This window comes from Styela clava, chromosome 13, assembly GCF_964204865.1.
Source record: "Styela clava chromosome 13, kaStyClav1.hap1.2, whole genome shotgun sequence".
NCBI lineage: Eukaryota > Metazoa > Chordata > Ascidiacea > Stolidobranchia > Styelidae > Styela > Styela clava.
Window position 1 is genome coordinate 13,410,475 of NC_135262.1, and position 19,387 is coordinate 13,429,861.

The 19,387-nt window shown below is 34.8% G+C and overlaps 1 protein-coding gene across 1 annotated transcript; it reads right to left on the reverse strand.

Annotated features, from left to right (window-relative positions):
- Positions 1–398: 398 nt before the first annotated feature.
- LOC120332773 (kielin/chordin-like protein) lies at positions 399–14,749 on the reverse strand. The gene is made up of 9 exons (XM_039400087.2): positions 14,255–14,749; positions 8,440–8,619; positions 6,638–6,787; positions 6,467–6,556; positions 5,141–5,437; positions 4,859–5,062; positions 4,576–4,785; positions 3,710–3,901; positions 399–1,719 (listed from the first exon to the last, which is right to left on the reverse strand). Exons 1-9 carry the CDS (start codon positions 14,697–14,699, stop codon positions 1,532–1,534), a joined length of 1,956 nt encoding a protein of 651 aa, XP_039256021.2. The 5' UTR covers positions 14,700–14,749; the 3' UTR covers positions 399–1,531.
- Positions 14,750–19,387: the final 4,638 nt, after the last annotated feature.

Sequence of the window (19,387 nt, forward strand, 5' to 3'; positions counted from 1 at the left end):
AACGAAAACATTGATAACATACGTTTTCTAGGAGCATACGACGGAGCATACGACGATTTAAACTTAAATCTAAACAAACTCATTCAATACTTTTGAAATCGATTAATTAAGCATCTCTTACTTCAAAAAACGAAAACATTGATAACATACGTTTTCTATGAGCATACGACGGACCGCCTGAAGTATGCGCACCCAGATGGCGCACAACCTGAACTCAGGTTGTGTACCAGGTTAGGGTTCAGGTTATGCGACATCTTGGTGCGCATACTTCAGGAGTACCCATACGACAGACGACTTTTACCTGCCAGCTACCGGCATTCTGATACCTCAGCTAATTATTGAACTCTGAACCATCCACACCTTTCGCCCTGAAACCACCTTAATTTATATTTACATCATTTTTTGTTTAATACCAATAAATTTATTTTCCAAAAATCTAAAATCGCAAATAAAACAATAATCGCCATAAATAGTCCTAAAATATCAAAAGAAATATCATTTGTGAGCATGTACATAGCCTACTATGATAGAACACACATATTTGTAAATACCCAAATAAGTTATACGCAAAGATATCGTATCTGACCAAAATAGACGAAAACACAAATAAATAAACAATACTAACGAGAAAAAGGATAAGCATAACATCAGAAATCTACATTCTAGCAAATGGAATGTAATACCAATGTGTTTGAATGCGAATACATTCACTAAAAGCTATGAATTCCCCAAATACACAAAATTTTGAAGCGAACACCTAAAAGAATGTGTGCCAAATTACTATTTATTAAACCTTCATTGCGAATGCGAATCGAAAAGGTGTCCAGCCCCAGTGACCCAGTAGGGTTTTTCCATGTCATGATATGGTACATAATATTATAAACACGTTATCTACATAATATTTCCGATTACATCCATCGAATTTGCTGCCGAGTTGACTGGAGGGCATACTTTGTTATTCTCATAAATATTTTCAATGTTATTCTCATAAATATTTTCAATCGTAAAACTTATTTAAAAAAATGAAAGAAAATTAAAGTAACATGAAAAAAACGCACGAAGCGGCTGTATTGAAGTTTCTTGCTAGTTCGTGATGCAAAAAGCTGATAAATAAAAGCCACCAATGCGATTATGTGACACCCTAGTTTTTCATAATAAAATATCGTCAGAACCACTGTGGAAACACAACTTGTGTAAAAACCAACCATCTTGTATCGAATTTTCGTTGAAGTCCATGTAAAATAAAGCTTTAATAAGAGATGTTTCGTGATATTTATGGAACTTTTTCTAAAAGAAAATGATCGAAAACAAACGTTGCCAGGATCCGCCGTTAATATTGTAAAATAGCAGTCTGTCAATATGCCATTTAATTGTGTTCCTTTTAACTGTTGTATTGGCCACTCGTGACTTTATTTTTGCTCTTTTTGACTTGAATTATACTCGCATTTAGCGTTGTACTGCGGTCATTTATGCTGGAACGTTTGATTCCACCATAACGTACACAATTCCATTCAGAAACCGGGAACTGATTTTAGTCCGAGCACGATTCACAACACGGGTTCAACGATCTAAGAGAAGCAAATTGGCACTCGGGACTGCTGCAAGTTACTCTCTCACATTGTTCTTGCGATGAAATACATTGACACGATATACACGAACCAGTCGTCCATCGCTCTCCTTCGTGGTAGAATCGCCCTTCTTCCGATAGGCAACCGCTTCCTAAAAAAGAAGAAATAACTTGAGATAAACATTTTTGTTTAACTGTATGGCTAAACCCACTTCTGAGAATGTGAGACTCAAAAAAGTAAGATACTCAGTTATGCTATACTATGTAATTCAAGAGTCCTGCTGCACACTAACGCCAACATATTTCTGTAATGTTTCGTCTGACCAAAGTCAGACTTCCACAGGGGAACAGTCTACACTTATGCTGTAGCGGTATATGACAAAATGTGTCTAGAAAGGTCGAATATTTTGTGGGTAATAGGAGTGAATTATTTAGCTACAAGCTTGACGTCAAAATACATGGAATATGATTCCAAAACAGTCTGCTTTTCAGTGTACTGTCCTAGCACCCAACTAAATACCAAATTGGAAGTAGACTAACCTACTGTATACTGTCAGCGGTGAGCGTTAATACAACAAGGACTGTAAACATGTTTTTCATGTAATCCCACGAGGATTATTACATCTATGTTTTGCATAAAACTAATATATAGTATCAAAAAAGCGTGTGTGCCGGTTCACACACCCTGACGTGCAAAACCTATCTGAGTTTGAACATACGTTGACTGAATAGAATATGTAAAAATGTAATCTGGATTCTCTGAATAGGTCAGTTTTTGGCGCCATAAATTGGGACCGGATATATTATGAGCTTTTTCATCCGGATTTTTGAGCTATTTAAGCGCTTACTGTTTACATATATTTTTGCTTTGAAAAAACAAACCATGTTCTAAGCAGGTGTGAACGGAAGTTTCGCCTTCGATACGGTACATAAATTTGTGCACGGAGTATGAAGTAGCGCGCTATAGGTCAACCTAACGGCTATTGAATTTCACGGGATATCTGATATCAAGAAGCACAAACGCGATATTCAGTAGAAACTCGACGTTGTTGTGGGAAATAGAAATTGGTTGAACACATTAATGGAGAGGTGCAAAAATAGTGCAATCGCACACTCTTTAGAGTTTTGAACATCTGCTATAGGCTGAGTTCAAGTCCATGTGCTATAGGCTGTATGATACAGTCTACCGGCATAAAAATCTTTGACTGTACCAAAGATGGATAAATTGCTTTGCCCTATATTAGTACGCAAAGTCTAATTATCCGTTGCCCCGTTTTATTAGTTTGTGCTAAAAATACTCAGCCTTAGGCATACTTATCAGAACGCCATCAGACAACAAAAGCGTTCGGGTTGAACCTACCAAAACAAGATCCATCACTAACACACGATGGATAAACGATGAATCTTTGCCAACAATGGACGCATTGTAGCTCCAATGCTATCACTCAAAGTACCCTAACTTGGATCAAGTAAAATCATGCCAAATCTTGCTGTCATTATCGTTGATTTATCAGTGTTTCACGCTGATCATAAACGATCGAGTACAAGGCCTAAAAGGGTTCATGAGTAACAACGAAGGCATGTTGTTGGTCTGTATTTCGACAAGAGTATTGTTATTGATAAGGGTAGACAACTTTGAATAATGCCAAGGTTCTCCCAAGTTCAAAAGCGCCATTGATTCAGACTTTCAAAATTTACAAGGATGACAAAATTAAATTTACAGATTTCAAGTAAATGAAAAAATACATAAAACGGCAGCATGGATTTTACTTGAACGTTCATGTAACGTACATGATGATGTAATTCTCTGCTATTTTGTTTGTTCGTATATTCGTAAGCCACAAAATTTGAAATCATACAGTTGAGAGATAAGATGAACTGCACAACGTTACTCATCTAACGTATGAAACTAGTATCAAATTCTAAGGTTACGATGTTTTCGATTCTACTTCAAAAACAAGATTTATGAATGTTTATTTTTTTTATACACTGTAAATGCTGGCATTAACTGTGTATTTTGTAATAATTATTTTGTGTAAATAAAGAGATTTGGTTAACTAAGTACATGTTATATGGCCACAATGACAAGTTTACACCAAATACTTCAACATCATTTCAAAACAAAGCTGTCAAACAACTTACCAAAAAGTTGATTTTTTGTGTGACACGACTTGGTCTTGCATGACTTCCTGATAATTAAACGTTGACGACATTGTCGACCGCCTTTTGACGGTTCCTGTAAAATTTCTCTGTGCTTTGTTCTAATTGACCCCGATCCGCATGTTTTTGAACACGGTGTCCAATCGCCCCACGGAGAAACCTTGCATCGTGTATCTGGAAATTATCATTTTTTGATTTACAACGGCATTGGAACAAACTATTTCTGATGACTTTAATGACCTAAATCGATGCGGCGTTTAACTTAACCTTTGGTTAGTATTTACGTAACCTAAACGGGTTGCGAGTTTTTAAAATAGGAGGTATCGCAAATTGCTCTGAACTTATCCATCGTGAATACCCTAACAATTGTGGCCAAATTATGGCTTTGGCAATTTTAGATTTTTCGGTTCATAGCTCAAGTTCATGACTAATGACTTTCTGATGTGTTTGGCTGAGAAGCACGGCCGCCGATTAAAACGAATTCAAAGTTATGATAATATATATGTCTTTGCTTGGTAGATATAAGTATTTTTAACACAAAATCAAAATGAATCTTGACAATTCTGTCACATTAAGTAAAAATCATCTGGGTATTTGAGTGGAGACAGGATTTTACGCATGGATGACAACAACCACATAATTTAGACATGTTTATGATCGTTAATGCTGAGTTTCCATGCTTTAACTATACAGTTCATACAAATTTCACCGCTTCCAAAATCGCAATAGTAATGAGGTTTTATTATTAAACAAAAAGTTTTCAAGTAAATTCATTATTTTGCAAAATTGTGGAATATATATATTTTTATTTAGTGCCAGTTCATTCAAAACACAATAACTATTACTACCTGATTTTTCGATGAGTGCGCAACTTTCTCCTTGACAATTTCGAGTTTCGTCAAGAAGATGACAAAGATGTCCACGTGGATGAGAAACATTTATTAACACTTGGTGTCGTCGTTGTATACCTCCACCACAGGAAGCAGAACATTGACCCCAATCTGACCACGTGACCTCGAAGCAGATGTCATCATGTATGCCCATTTCTAAAACGTGGTCTAAAATAAATGACAACATTATTATACACGAATACAGAGAAAACGCCGAAATTTCAAACTATTTGAAACATACCTAGTAAATGCTGCGCATTCAAGCACGATCCAACGTAACAATGCGCTGTTTCTTGAAAATGCGTTGTGGAGCAATCTATTAGTGACGTCATCGTGGCTTTGGTAGTGGGCGCTCGTGTCCGAGATCTCATACGACGTCCACTTCCACAAGTCGCTGTGCAATGACTCCAATGAGACCATTCAGATACGGGACAGACTGGTAGAACTACAAAAAAATATAAATTGATGATAAGGTTGGAAAAATATTTAAATTATATGTGTTGAGTGAAAAAAGAATACGTACCATCGCAAGGAAGACGAGAGCACATTTCAGCTTCACTCATATGAGGGCAAAAATTACCCCCGTTTCTCGATGGTATAACGACGCTTCTGTAACGTCGCCTCATCCCGCCCCCACATTCTTGTATTGGGCATTCACTCCATGATCCCCAAGATGATTCCACACAGTCCACGACCCCCGAATTACATCGGTGACAACATTTTCCAGGAGGTTGATACGCCCCACTGCAATTTATGTAAGGACACTTTTCTTGTGCACATCTCTTTTCTCCTCCGGCACAATAACAATGAGTACAAATATCTGTAGGGAAAAAAATTCCAATTTTAATTATTGTTGGTTTGCTTGAAAAAATGACAGTGTTTACCCGACAGAATCATGATGGCTTCAAATTTTTCAACAAAACCAGTGAAACGAATATTATTTTGCAAAATATATGGAAATTATTGTAACATTATCTCCAATCAAACGCTTAAGAGGTATGGCCTGCCAATTTCACCCAACTGAAATGGATTTGTTCATTTTACTCATTCGCCCAAGATGACTAATTTTATGCGCATTCCATACATGGGACTGACCTCTAAACGGATTTTCTCTCCTAAACAAGAGATAATAGAATATATCAGCTATGTCGTGAAGCAGCTGCTATGACGCAAATGAACTAATCCATCTTTTCAGATAAATGACCTTCTGGTTTTTGTTCTACGTACGCGAGGAGATTATTTTCCAATAAATTTTGATTATGTTTGCCCAATGCAAATACTAGAATACGCAAACACATAGCAAACAAAGTTTGATTTTAGGTTGGCGATTTTGACAGTATACCATATGCATAATACTTCTTGTTTGAGAGACTTGGAAATTACCATTTCCTGAGATTTATTTTAAAACCTATATTTTAACGAATAACGTTACTGTCAATAAATTCAATTTTGGGTAATCATACGTAACAGGACAAATATTTTTGGCTGTCAACTTGAAAATTTATTTTCCAAATCCATTTCATTTATCTTGAATTCACAAAGACAGTGTATTTTGTTTTATATCTTACTTACATCTTATGACTGAACACTCAATTTTTCCAATATTCAAAAAAACTTAATGGCCTGGCATATGATACTCTTTTTGTAATACCCATGTTTATGTGGGACAATCAAGAATATAAGTTCAATAACAATTGGGCTTTGCATCCACTCAGATCAACATCCTAACAGCATTCAACCCGCTTCATATCGACTCTTTATATAGAATTTAAGATGAATTAATTATTCGATTTATTATTAAAGTATTAGAATATCCTGTTACAAATGAATAGTAAACGACATATCATACCTTCTTTCCATACTTCGCCAGAGGTTATTTTAGTTCCATTCGAGGCATGACACGAACCTTCGAAACAAATCGGGCAGCACTGACCAGGTACTGAAAAATATCAAGTTTATTTTATTTAGTTATCTTGAATAGTTTAAAAAACAAAAATAAAACACAGCGTGTTTTACATACCCTTTATTGGTTTGTCACAAGTTGGAACTTGACAATCTTCAACTGAACACAAGACCTTTCCCTTGTCGCACTCACAATATGTACAATCATCCAAATGCCACTCATCGCTGTGTTTGAATCGGCGACCATCTCCAGCTTCACAAAGTTTTTCTGAATAAAAATGAATTCTAACGTATTGTCAATTGAACAAATATAAGTTGAATAAAATAGGAATAGGATACTGACAAATTTTGTGATTAACGTCTGGGTGGCTGATAGATGATACAAATGATCTCTCAATATACAAGTAGGTACGTAGGTGACACAGCTGCCAGGTGTTGGGAATCCAGATTCTAATCTGGGTATTCAATATTTATAAAAACTTGAGACGTTTCGAGCAACCGAAATAGAGATGCATTTTCACTGTTTCACTTTTCGTATTGCATTCTTATTCTCATTAATTTAATATAACTGTGGATGCCAGAAGCCAACTTTGTATCTCGACATAGTTTGATTATAATCCCATTCTGTAACATTGGCGGGACCATCGCAAATATGAAGCCAAATATTTTCGCGTGACCTCAGTTCCTGATCAAAACATGGCCTCTTAAGCAGGCAATAGGGCTTAGATTTAAAGAGTGCATTCGTTATTTAGTAAACAGTACAGGCTACCCTAGGGGTCTCTTGTTAAGTGTCTCTCATATTTTTGGCGTTATTTAACGACATGCAAACAAAAAATGGTATAAGTCAGAAAAGGAGAAAATAATTGATGATTGGATTCGTATATACATATATCACATTTTCCCGTACATAAATTAGAGTTACAGTCGATTGAAAGATTGAAAAGTGCTTATTAGGTTTTTTGACGCTTCCCGCTGGATAACCGCAAAATCGTAAATCAATTTTTATATGTTGACTAATAAGTGAATTCTTTAAATTCGAAATTCTCCCTATAAATATAACCACGAGGTATCGTAATAATACCACAATATCCTAAACTCCAAGGTCAAAAATGAAATGTCTAGACTGAAAATGTAATAATCGTATTTTATTTATTGAATACAAATATCCATTGTACGATGATGAATCTAACATGTAAATCAGAAGAACTCTTCCTATTTGATTTATGACGTAATGTCTGTCGCAGACGATAACAGGTAATAATTACACAAAAAACTTTGTAATTAACCCTCGCAGATGTTTGAACACATTCTTGAATTTTAGTGTCGAATAAAAGATTTTTAATTAAATTCACAAGTTTGTGTTTATAGAATGGTATTTTCTCCAACGCACTCCTGACAGCACTTTCCTTGTGTAAAAGTCTTATCAACATAAATTAGTAATATCATTAAATCGGAATTGTCCCATAAACTATAACATGAAAACGACAGGCATATATATTCTTAGACGCTTAAATTACATGTATGAAATACGTACTGCACGTATCCAACTTTTATAACATCTGGCCATGTGGAATGTAATGTATATTTTTTATGAATGGGACTATATGGAAGCAGCCAATAATGAGTATTCAGCGGATCAAAATCCTTTTTCACGATTGGAAAGAGATTATGCTTTTATTTTTATTTATTCAATCTATCTCGTTGAATCATCCTTGTGGCAACGGAAATAAACGGATCCGAAGTAGGAAATAAACAAGGAGGGAGGACTTGCAGTTCAGTACACATGACGTACCCTCTGTAACTCCACACCGTTTGAGTGAGTAGATGTTTTAGAATGCTCAGACTTTGCCCAAGATTTGAGATCCACAGATCGCGATGAGAATATGAATAGTGAGATTGTAACAAGGTATGCCAACGTACCTGGACATCTTGGACAACAATCTCCGTCAGTTTGAATTTGGTCTTCACATTCTAATTGTGGGCATTGTGGACGTTCACAAACGACCCTCGAAGATTTGCAGGAACAGGATACGCAGGTTGTTTCGTTCCATGATGAGTCAACAACACCACTTCTCATGAGTCCTCGTTCACAACGATCAACTGAAAATATATAGATAAAATAATTAGTAATAAAATGAGTGGAACCGAGAATTTAAAAAAAATTGTATTGAACCTCAGGTAATTTAAACAGTTTCAATACTGAACTAGACGCACTGGGGGAAACCTGAAACACACAATTTGTCAACTTTTTATCAATGTGCAAAAACGCATTTATTTATTCTTGTGATCATATTCCCTAATTACGCAAAACAAGACTTTTATTCTGAAAATTTCTGAATGTTTCCTTCTATTTATGACCATCTGTATATTATGTGATTAGCTTATAATCCCAAAGCTACTGTGATAGAAACATAAAACACAATTTGAAATATTATTCCGCATCATTATTTATTTTCATTGATGAACTCGATAAAGGTTTAGTCAAATTATATTACACTGAACTTGCAATTTCGTCATTATACCCTTATCAGACCGAATTATTTCATTCTGAAATCAACCACAGTAATCCGCCACGAGGCAAAAAGATATTCGACCGTATCGATACCAAATGGATAATCAGATTGAAATTATGAAATAATGTTAAATTTGCTTGAATTGAATGATAAATCAGTGTGTACTAGATTATTGCCACAATACAATTGCACAAAATTATGAAACCAATTTTCAGTTTTGCGGCCGAATGGGATCAGCAGTACTAATGGTATTTTCTATACATATGCAAAAACTGAAATCGCTTTGTCCATGAAATCGCATATATCTTAAATTAACTTTGACTCAGAATTGCCTTAAAAGATAATACGTTGGTATAAAAATTTACTTCGATTCTCAAAAAAAAACATGCAGTTTTATAAACGGTGTTTCAAATAATGGTGTTTCTACTCAAATTAAATGCTAAATGACTTTATGTCTGTGGTCATATAGTTGAGTACAAAGCGAAAACAATTAGGTCATAACATATCAAAGTAGATCAACAAAATTTACAATAATACAGAACAAAAATCGTCAACAAAACAACAGCGCGTTGCTGCGGAATTTAGTGCGTTTAGTCTCACCGCTGATTCCCCATTGAATCACGTGGAAAGAATGCTGTCGTATTCTGATTTACGTCCGTGTTACACTGTTTCAATGTACCTCAAAAAACCTAACATTTTTGAGAAAATTATGGGAAAAACATGACGGCATAGATATGATTTATGATAGAAATTTGAAAAACAATTCAACTTCTGGCGGAGATTTATTATAAGATTACTTCTGAATACACAGAAAAACAAGCAAACGTGACATACTTCACGTTAAATTGGGAACTCTGCAGATAATATGTTTACCTTTGTAATCTATTGTCAACGGAGTCGTGTGTACATATCAAGGCTCAAGTTTATTCAGAGTATTATTAATCTCAGATTCTGGCACGATTTCGCAAGAAACGAAACTTGTAACAACCCAGCATGATTGCAGAAACGTGTAGAATTTTATTTGCTAATCGCAGTAAGTCATAAACTTGTTTTTCATAGAGGAACGTCGATCAGTTTTTTGTGCCGGCAGCTCGTAATATGCGAATAGATTAACTTTGATTTTAGGAAATACCGTTGAATTCAATGGTAGAAACATTTCAATTTACTTTTACCCAACTACTTCATGCACACAAGAGTCTGTATGTACAGAATGATTATCAAAAAGGGCGCACAACACACAATCGTTTTTGGAATTAGGTCAGACACCAACTTTTTAGACTACCGTACGGTGTAAACAATGATTGTTTTTCCAGGTTGTTTTCAAGTTTCCGACTTTCGTTTTAAAGAATCATATCTTGGTTACATCCAATTTAGTTTCAATAACTTTCAAAAACAACAATTATTAGCTTTTCTTTGGAAAATGACTGAACCCAGGCCGCGGTCGGATTTAAAATCACAAAGCGACAATAGTAATGAAAATATAGCGTGCAAATTCCATTTCACTGCCAGATGTGCTTTCGATTTTATGTGCAGAATATTTAATTTATATATGGTTGTTTTGAATTTATTTTAGGGAGACATTGATGATTTATGATCACCTGTAAACATGTACTAGATATTTTTTAACCGATGTCGCGTTCGGATGAACAGAACATGAAGAAATTCCACGTCAAGCTCAGATGAAAGAAAGGCCACATCAACGTTTTCACATAACTGTACCCCGGTCGTTTTTCAGTACTGTCCGGGTATGAAATTAGGTAGGCAGTTAATTTTTTTTACATTAACATACTTAGGTATGTTTAGTACGTGATCGTATTAATGAAATTTCATCGACTTACTCGCCAATAAATTGTTACTCAGTCAAAAACCGATATCCTATCAATAATAACGGATGAGCATTTCCCACAAACTCATATTTGTTTACAAATTTTGACTTGACACATCGCAGCATCCTTAATACGTTTCATTTTCAAGTTCGTCTGTGTTCATTATACGTGGGTGGCATTGACTTGTGAGAAGGTTACTTTTAAACTTTCACAGGCCCAAAACTGTAAACAACGATTTGTGATCAGAACTAAACATAGATACTTATGGCAATTAATATCTCTTTTAACAAGTGGTTAATCAACTTAATCATAAAGTAAACGAAATGACCATAACCTTTTAGTTTATGCGTTGGCAAGTTACAGTTGTGAAATTGTATATTTTAATGGCGGTTAAATTAGTCCTATGATGTGATGCATAAACCCATTTTCGATGTCTTCCGGCCATTAGTTGTAATTATTATTTTTATCATATGCTGACCAACGTTTGAAATTTTCCTGTGACGTTGTTATGTTTTCGAGAACTGAACGGAATTATGTCATATGTTTATTGAAATGCATTTGAATTTTTCAAATTCCGGCTTGTAACCAAAATAAAATGAACATTGTTAATAATGGCCTTCGTAGAGACAAAAAATCTAACTTTTTAGTAGAGGGTAATTTTTTTTAAACCCAATGTTGCTTTACAGAATTATGGCAAAGTTTGGGCTGGACGTGTGAAAGTATTCACAATATTTTTCTATAGTAGACTGTTTTAATTTTTGTTTTCTTGTTCAGTAAATTGAGTGAGCAATATTTTCACCTAAAACATAAAGTTTGAATTTTCATGACTAAATTAACGACTAATATCCACTTTAAAACAGAAAATCGCTTCCGGGCCAAATTGTCAAACACGCAATTACGTCGATATATCTATGTTTTAGTACTTTGTTCTCATATAATTATATTGTAGATATGTTTATAATCGTAGCTTTCATCGCTTTACAAATATCAAGTGTCGATATGAATGCATATCTTGACATATTTGTTTGTTTGTTTAATCACCTTTTCGACGTATCAGCCTTATCATATGTTTATTGAATACATCAGGAATGCTTTTAAGAGATTTTACACATTTAAAAATAAAATATACAGACTCCTAATGCCTAATGAACATAAAAAAATTAATAAAAACTGAACGAAGATAGAAGATCCCTGTCTAATAAATATTGAAATATAAATTATACCTCCACAAAAGCCAACAAAATGGTTGCTTATTTCGTTGACCCTTGTCCTCTCCGCACGATTTAAAGCGAAAACAATTGTGTATGTCACGCTGAAACTGATATTTCCAGAGTTCCGATTCAGATTAGTGATCTAAGCGGTTGACTTTCTAACTAGGGCCTGTTTTAGTTCGTTTTTATTGTGTGTATAACATCAAAAAAAATTGCTTGTGGTACATTAAATGTACATTTTCACACAAGACGATGATCAGGCATAAAATTCCCAGTGCGAACAGTTTCAGTTTCCAATCGGGATTGTTTACAAGACCACCTTCACGCTGTATTTAAGATGATCTTAGTATATTTAGACAATTTCTGAAACGATTTAAGTGACTGAAAACACTGACGAAGTTTGTATTAGTCACTCAATGAACAAGGATTAAGTCCGATACAACGGAAACCAGATTACAAAATAATCGCATGGGCATTGTCAGCATCTTTCATTGTGTTTTTAGTTTAAACAAAAAAAAATTAGCCACTGGGCAACCTGAAATTTAAGGATTTACGCACTCGGTATGTATTTATCCATTTAGAAACAAGATTTACCTGAAGAAATACTTAGAAGTGACATAAGCAACTATAGGTGGCATATGCTTGAATTGTTTAAAGTCAATCGATAGCAATTAGTTTATATGATACACTTGCTTATATAGCGCAACTATATTTAAATATATAATTTTTTTTTATCCTGGTTGTGCACTATCTACAGGAAAAACAAATTTACAAAAGTAGCACAAGACAGCTCAACTAATCCCGGATATTAGCTCAATAATTATGAAGTGCGGAATGTAAAACAGCTTTTAAATACCGTCCACTAAATATAGTCGATTGAAAATCGTAATTGATGGCTCATAAAATAACTAAAACTCAATATTTAAATAAAAAAACTTTTTGTTTCCGTTTACAACTTATCTTGCATTTTTAATCATTGTTTTAAAAACAATTTTTAGTAATCCATCAAAAAACGACATTTTCTTTGCTATTTTAGGGGACATTAATTGGCCGTTGACCTTCCCACTTTTTTCGCTTAGTGGTTTTCGAAAGACGGTTAATTTGTCAAAAGGCTATCTCAACAATTTCAATCATATTTTTTGGGTAAGTAAAACTGATGAAAAGCTAGAAAATAATCGAGACGCGTTGGCGAAATATTCATATTAAAAATAGAATGCAGATAGGTCAAAAAGAACCGATATACAATTAGATATATGAGGTTGCATAATTAGTAAGTTACTAATATCTGATGTATAATCTATTGGAAACGACTATAACCAGACACATAGGTGTCAATATATTATGACTTTTCTTCCTTGTGAGAAAAGGTTTCAAAAATTTCAAGAAATGACAATATCCATGTACTCTTTTTATATTTTTCAGAAGAATAACAGAAATATATCGTGATGTACTTATATATTTCTGGTAAAATAGGATTAAAATCCTTTTAAAGTAATATCGTATTTCGATCTTTATCTCCGTAAAAATGCTGTAAACCGCTCGTGAAAAGAAAAAATTTAAAAATAAAATACGGATTAAGCAATAAAGTCGCAAAATATGCTGTATATGGTTATAACCAAATTTGCGATTTTATTTTTAAAAATATTTGTATACAGTCTGGTTAGTTCGGACAAGCCAAGCCCAAAAATATACTATCCTGCTCACGCATTCACGAAAAACGCTAATTTGGATTTATTTTTGAGATAATTCGACAATTTTTACGTTTGATTTGCTATTTTCTTTGTACTTTGTATAAAAAGTTTACGTTATGATTTTTATTCAATGTTTGCACAGGATGTGCCTAGTTTCGTGCTGACAGGGATTCCCATTTTGTTATAATCGAGCGTGAATTCTAGCTTTAACGTTTTTTTTATTTCCTGAGTGTTTTCGTGGTTTTAACAGAGAAGCGTACTATATAAAAGTTGTTTCGTTTTTCATCACTTTTTTAATAGATTTCAAAATTTGATGAATAATTTTTCAAGCACTAAAAATACAATTTTGGGCGTGTTCGAGAAAACGAAAATCTTGTCAAGCCCATTTGAAGACATGAGTTTGGATCAAAAAAGTAAGCCTGTGACAATAAAAGAAGTACGACAAAACGAATAACTTTACGAATTTAATAAAAAAATTTACTGAATAACTTTACCTTTTACAATCGATTCCGGTTTCCATGTAATTGACCTCACGTCCACCGGGGTCATAGGTTGGTCAACTTGGACCTCTTCGCTCAGTAATCTGTCATCGTCTGTGCTCTTAAATCCAGGTGAGCCACTTTGACCGAAAGAAGGATCTATGTCACCTTCGTTTAATTTACCGCGTCCCCTTTTCCGCTTCCTATTACGTTTTGCCGGCTTTTTGTCATCGTGACCCACGGGGTTAAAATCACTCTCATCCATATCGTCGTTAGCCCCCGTTGGTCCAAAGTTTATGGTCATTATGTCCGGCACCATGGCAGCCAGTTCCTCACTCGGTGTAGAAGGATAGCTCAGATCTAAGGCAATTAGATCATCGTCGGTTTGCGATATCCGAGTACCGGATACAATAGTAAAACAAGTAAATATTAACATTCCAATGTACGCTCCAATTTCCATTTTGATATTTTAATATCTGTTATAATATTTTAGCTTGAGAGTTCAAGGAAATTTTAAACAAAATAATTCTCAAAATCGCACAAAATTTTTAGATCTATCAGAGTCAATTTTTTTTCGTTGATGTAATTATTTATTATTATTTTTTGCACTGAATGTGAAGATCAATGGCTTAACTATTCTACATAAAATACTTGGAAGTAATATATCCTCAACACTTATTTCACCCATCTCAAAAAACGATATGAGTGATAAAACACGTTCCACAAATAGAAAATGCATTGGGAATCGACAGCCTTCTGACCTGATAGCTAGGTCTTCCATTGCTGGCAACTGGCCCGACTAAATCGGTGAATTCACATATTTAAGGAGGAGCAAAATATTACATGATTCACATGTAAATATATAAAATAATTATTCAAACATTCGGACTAAAAATACTTGACGGGATCTGTCTAATCTTCCAAAGTACCTACAAATGCTTTAGATAAAATAAAATAAGTTTTTGTTTTGTGGCAGTGCTGAAAATTTAATTTCTGTACGGGTGCAGTATAAGTTTCTAAACATTTTGTTGAAACCAAAATAAAGTAACCTACAATTTTTCAACAAAGATAAATAAATACTGTAGTCCAAAAATTGGAGTTAATCTTAAGTCAGTCATTTTGCTTGTGAGCGATAAATCGTTATGTGGGTAAATCGCGTGGACCGGCTACATTTCAAATTGTCAAAAATTTATTATAATTCTTTCATTCAAAAAAAAAACAGCTGAACGATATTCGACTAAAACTAACATCAAAACTTTGCTCATACTTTACTGTGTCGCCGTCTAAAAGTAGGGTCGTCTACTTTCATATCTGCCTTCTCTGTGTCTAATATAATATGGACATTGAAAATCATGTCCCTTCAATGTCGAACGGATGCGAGCAATTTCCAATTCGACTTCGCACTTCAATTGTTCTACAATCTTTTGCCGAAAATCCTCGCCTTTTATTACGGCGAAGTCTTACCGCACTGACTGACGACACGACTCCAGCGTTCCTCTTGTATTACGGACCTAACCACGACTAAAGTAAAAATATCACGAAATAGTTAGACAAATATTTGTGCAAGCGTGACGCTTTTTCTCCGCTCAAACGCTCGTGTTGTGGAGACCAATGTCGTACACCGTGTCGACCGCGGAACAAAACCTCTTTCTAATATTTCAAAGCTACTAAGTTGAACAATAAACAATAAGTTCCGTGTCAGGTTCAATTTTGTGGCTGAAAAAGTGGTTCAGTCCGTTTCCCCGATTGTAATTTATTATAATGGCTCTTTTCAGGATATATTAGCCCCGGGTCACTGCACGCATATTTGGCAAATGGTGTGTTTTCTACAAAAAAAAATCAAGACGATAACAAGACCACTTAATGGAGTAAACGAGGGTGGTTTTGTCTGAACGAAATCTTGATTCAAGGTTTGTATAATCGTCTATTTATAGAACAATACAATAGATATAAGAATAACGCTACGTTAGAAGATAACGAAATTCACCAGTGACGTAGCATGAAATCAAATCTATCACATTTTGATATTTGAAAATTAGATATTATAACAAAATGGTTTGATCAAACATTATTACTATACGACATAACATACGACAAGCAAGTAAACAAAATATTTTTGCATTAGACATGCCAATAGTCCTATACTCAAAAAATATTCAACAATTTAGCTTTCTAATGAATCGTAAGTAGCGCGACGCCTCATTTTACAAAATACACGATAAAATATGTTTTCAACACTTCACACTAACGAGGTCAAAACAACAAGAATGTCAAACGAATACTGAGAAATAACAAGTCAATGCGCAATTCAAACCACGCAACATAAACAAATTCTAAACAAATGTAAAATCCTATATATATGCATATATTGGATATGCTGTAAAGGTAGCTTATATGCTTATGATATATAAAAATAAAATAGAATATTTTGAACTTTATTTGACGCAGAACTTGCGTATATGGTTCCACATTCCACTTCCGTTATCGGCGTCTATTTATCCAAGTTATATTTACATTTCCATCCAATACCATATCTGCTATCACTGTTCAAACAAGTCGATTGGGGTTCATAGGCGGGTCAAAGGTAGATTTGACATTTATCCTGAAAATTGAAACGGGCTGTGATCACTGAAAATCATTATCGATAGAGAGGAGGGAGAAATAATAAATTAGAAAATGGAAGAACTACCACAGCTAGAAATTCTTCCCAGACGAGAGTTTCTTTTCATTTCTTTAAGTGGGTTTTCCTGAGAATTTTGTAGTCCGCGATGCAAATCATTGCGTTATGGTTCATAAAATGTTACTGTCCATGAAGTTGGAGCCTTCTAACTTAATTGGCTATTTCCTGTATCAGTTGATATTAGCTTTCATGTCAAGAAATCCATCAAAATATATTCATTCATGCTTAGTAAAAGATGTAGCCGACGTGAGTAAGGCCAGATGCCTGGCAATGGGCGACTTACTACTTGTTTAAAAGAAACGATTTTAGTTACAATACTTGGTTGGTCGTAACGTCTGATATGCGAAAGATGTTGAAGGGATATAGGTACTTAAGTACGCCGGGATTTCAAAAAGGCTTCAAGGAAACGCCCTCTTATAAAAAGGAAGTTGGGAACGGTCGCGCGTCCATGTTGTGCAAATAGACGCATGCAGTATAAGGGAAGAGAACAATGCAACGTTGGCGCTGGATCGGTTTAATAACGGCCAGTCAATGATGGACAATCATGATGACAATAATGGGTTGTTGGGTAAAGTTTGTGACTATTTCAAGACTATTAAAACCACGACTGGACAACATATATACCGCAATGACGCGTATTAACTCTAGACTATTTTAATACTTCACAACAGATATGGGGATATTTTGCTCACGTCATGTTTTTATGGGTAAGACCGCTGTTCGTTCAGAGAAATCGGTGTCTTTGAATCTCGCTGAAGTCTATCTAATTCTTATAACCTAAGTGAGATGATTCGCTAGAATTGAGAAAATGGTTGAATTCATGATTCAACTCATCTTGATAAACGTTAACGTTTTATTATACAAATAATTCATGTAAAGCAATTGAGTCTTGACGTGGGGCCAACATTTATAGATTTATTTATGTTGCTTAATATACCAGACTCCCCATGAGAGAATCAACTCATTCAAATTCTAGGCTGCAAATGACAACTGATACACTCGATATTCGCCATGATATTTATAGTTGTATGCTTTACAGGCTGCTTATTCAAAACTTTAGCAAATGCAGGCCAAAATCCAACTTGAAATTTTGCGTCAAGAAATTACCGAGGCAAGCTGCATGACTTGAATCATTGTAGACTGTCTGTCGCCTATTCATCGGTAATTTCCTGAATTTGACTTAATTTTCTATAATTCGAAGATTCGCGGATGCAACTAATCGTGCTTGAAATTTACGAACCGCATATTTTTAACAACAGACAATAATCTAAAAAACTAGCGTATATATGTTTACGTCCATGGGTAAGTACACGAAGACAATTAACAATGATGACTGGCGCTCAGTTTAAAATAAATATGTTCTTGAGCAAGAATTTCATCATTTTTCTCGCCAACAATGTATTTTGTAAGCATACGCTATTGCTTGTTGCTTTGGTAAATATTCTCAAGAAACGAAAGGCGAATTCTATGTGTGTGTAATATTTGGCTATAAAAACTGTGTGGGTGGTATACGGACATTGTGTATACAACATGACTTTACCTACCCCGTTACGAGCCAAGTACACACTTTTATTTTTACCACATCAAACAATATTAACTGCGACTTGATATTATTTCACGGCTTCGAACGACGGCAAAATTGGTGGTCGCTTTGCACAACACAAGTAACATGTGAGCTACAAGCTTGTTGATGAATTTTTCTATATATTCTTATTGTTCGTGTTTTCAAATATTTAGGTGTAGAAACTCACCAATGCATGGCATGTATGATTTATGAATGGTAAAGGGGTAACCTTTCTTACATTCGAGTCCTATTTTTACAACATGCCCTCAGTGGGAGTGCCAGTCGCGTCAAAATACATTATGCCGTAAGACAAACAATAGTTATTGTAATTGGCTCAGACTCTCTTTGTTTATTGTGTATTTAAGCAGGTCGCCGTCCCGCGTTACAATACCACTGACCGCGAGATTCGGCCAGACTATAGCGATATTTTTACCAACAATACTCACAGTCTGAGTTATATTTGGTATCGCACGTAGAAAATCCAATAAGCGGCAAAATTGGAGCGTAATTTTGTACCATTACTGTAACCCAATAGGCTCACCTCTCCTTTACGGAGTGTGCGAGTCCTGATCCCACGATAATCCGGCTCAGACATCTGAAATTACACCCGTCACAGACTCCATTCATTGTTCAGTAAAATATGACGTCATAAGAGTGAAAGTTCAAACTCGATCTTGAACATTCTTGAGGCGGAGGCAATTTACATAAATATATTTTGGCAAAAATTAAAATATCATCAGTACGTGAAATATTTATTTTGAGATATTTTGCAATGCGCAGAAAACGAAGACAAGACAAAGCGATAAATAAGCAAGATAAAAATCTTTCACGGTCCGCTTATTGTTTTACCATTGTCTGTGACGTCATTGACGGCGGTAAAATTTTCATTTGTAAATGGGAAAGT

Excerpts from the sequence above, each read along its gene's own strand:
- LOC120332773 (XM_039400087.2), bottom strand. The coding sequence starts at position 14,699 with ATGGAAATTGGAGCGTACATTGGAATGTTAATATTTACTTGTTTTACT. Across the intron at positions 4,786-4,858 it reads GAATGCGCAGCATTTACTAG|ACCACGTTTTAGAAATGGGC; the intron begins GTATGTTTCAAA and ends CATTTATTTTAG. Across the intron at positions 1,720-3,709 it reads CACAAAAAATCAACTTTTTG|GAAGCGGTTGCCTATCGGAA; the intron begins GTAAGTTGTTTG and ends CTTCTTTTTTAG.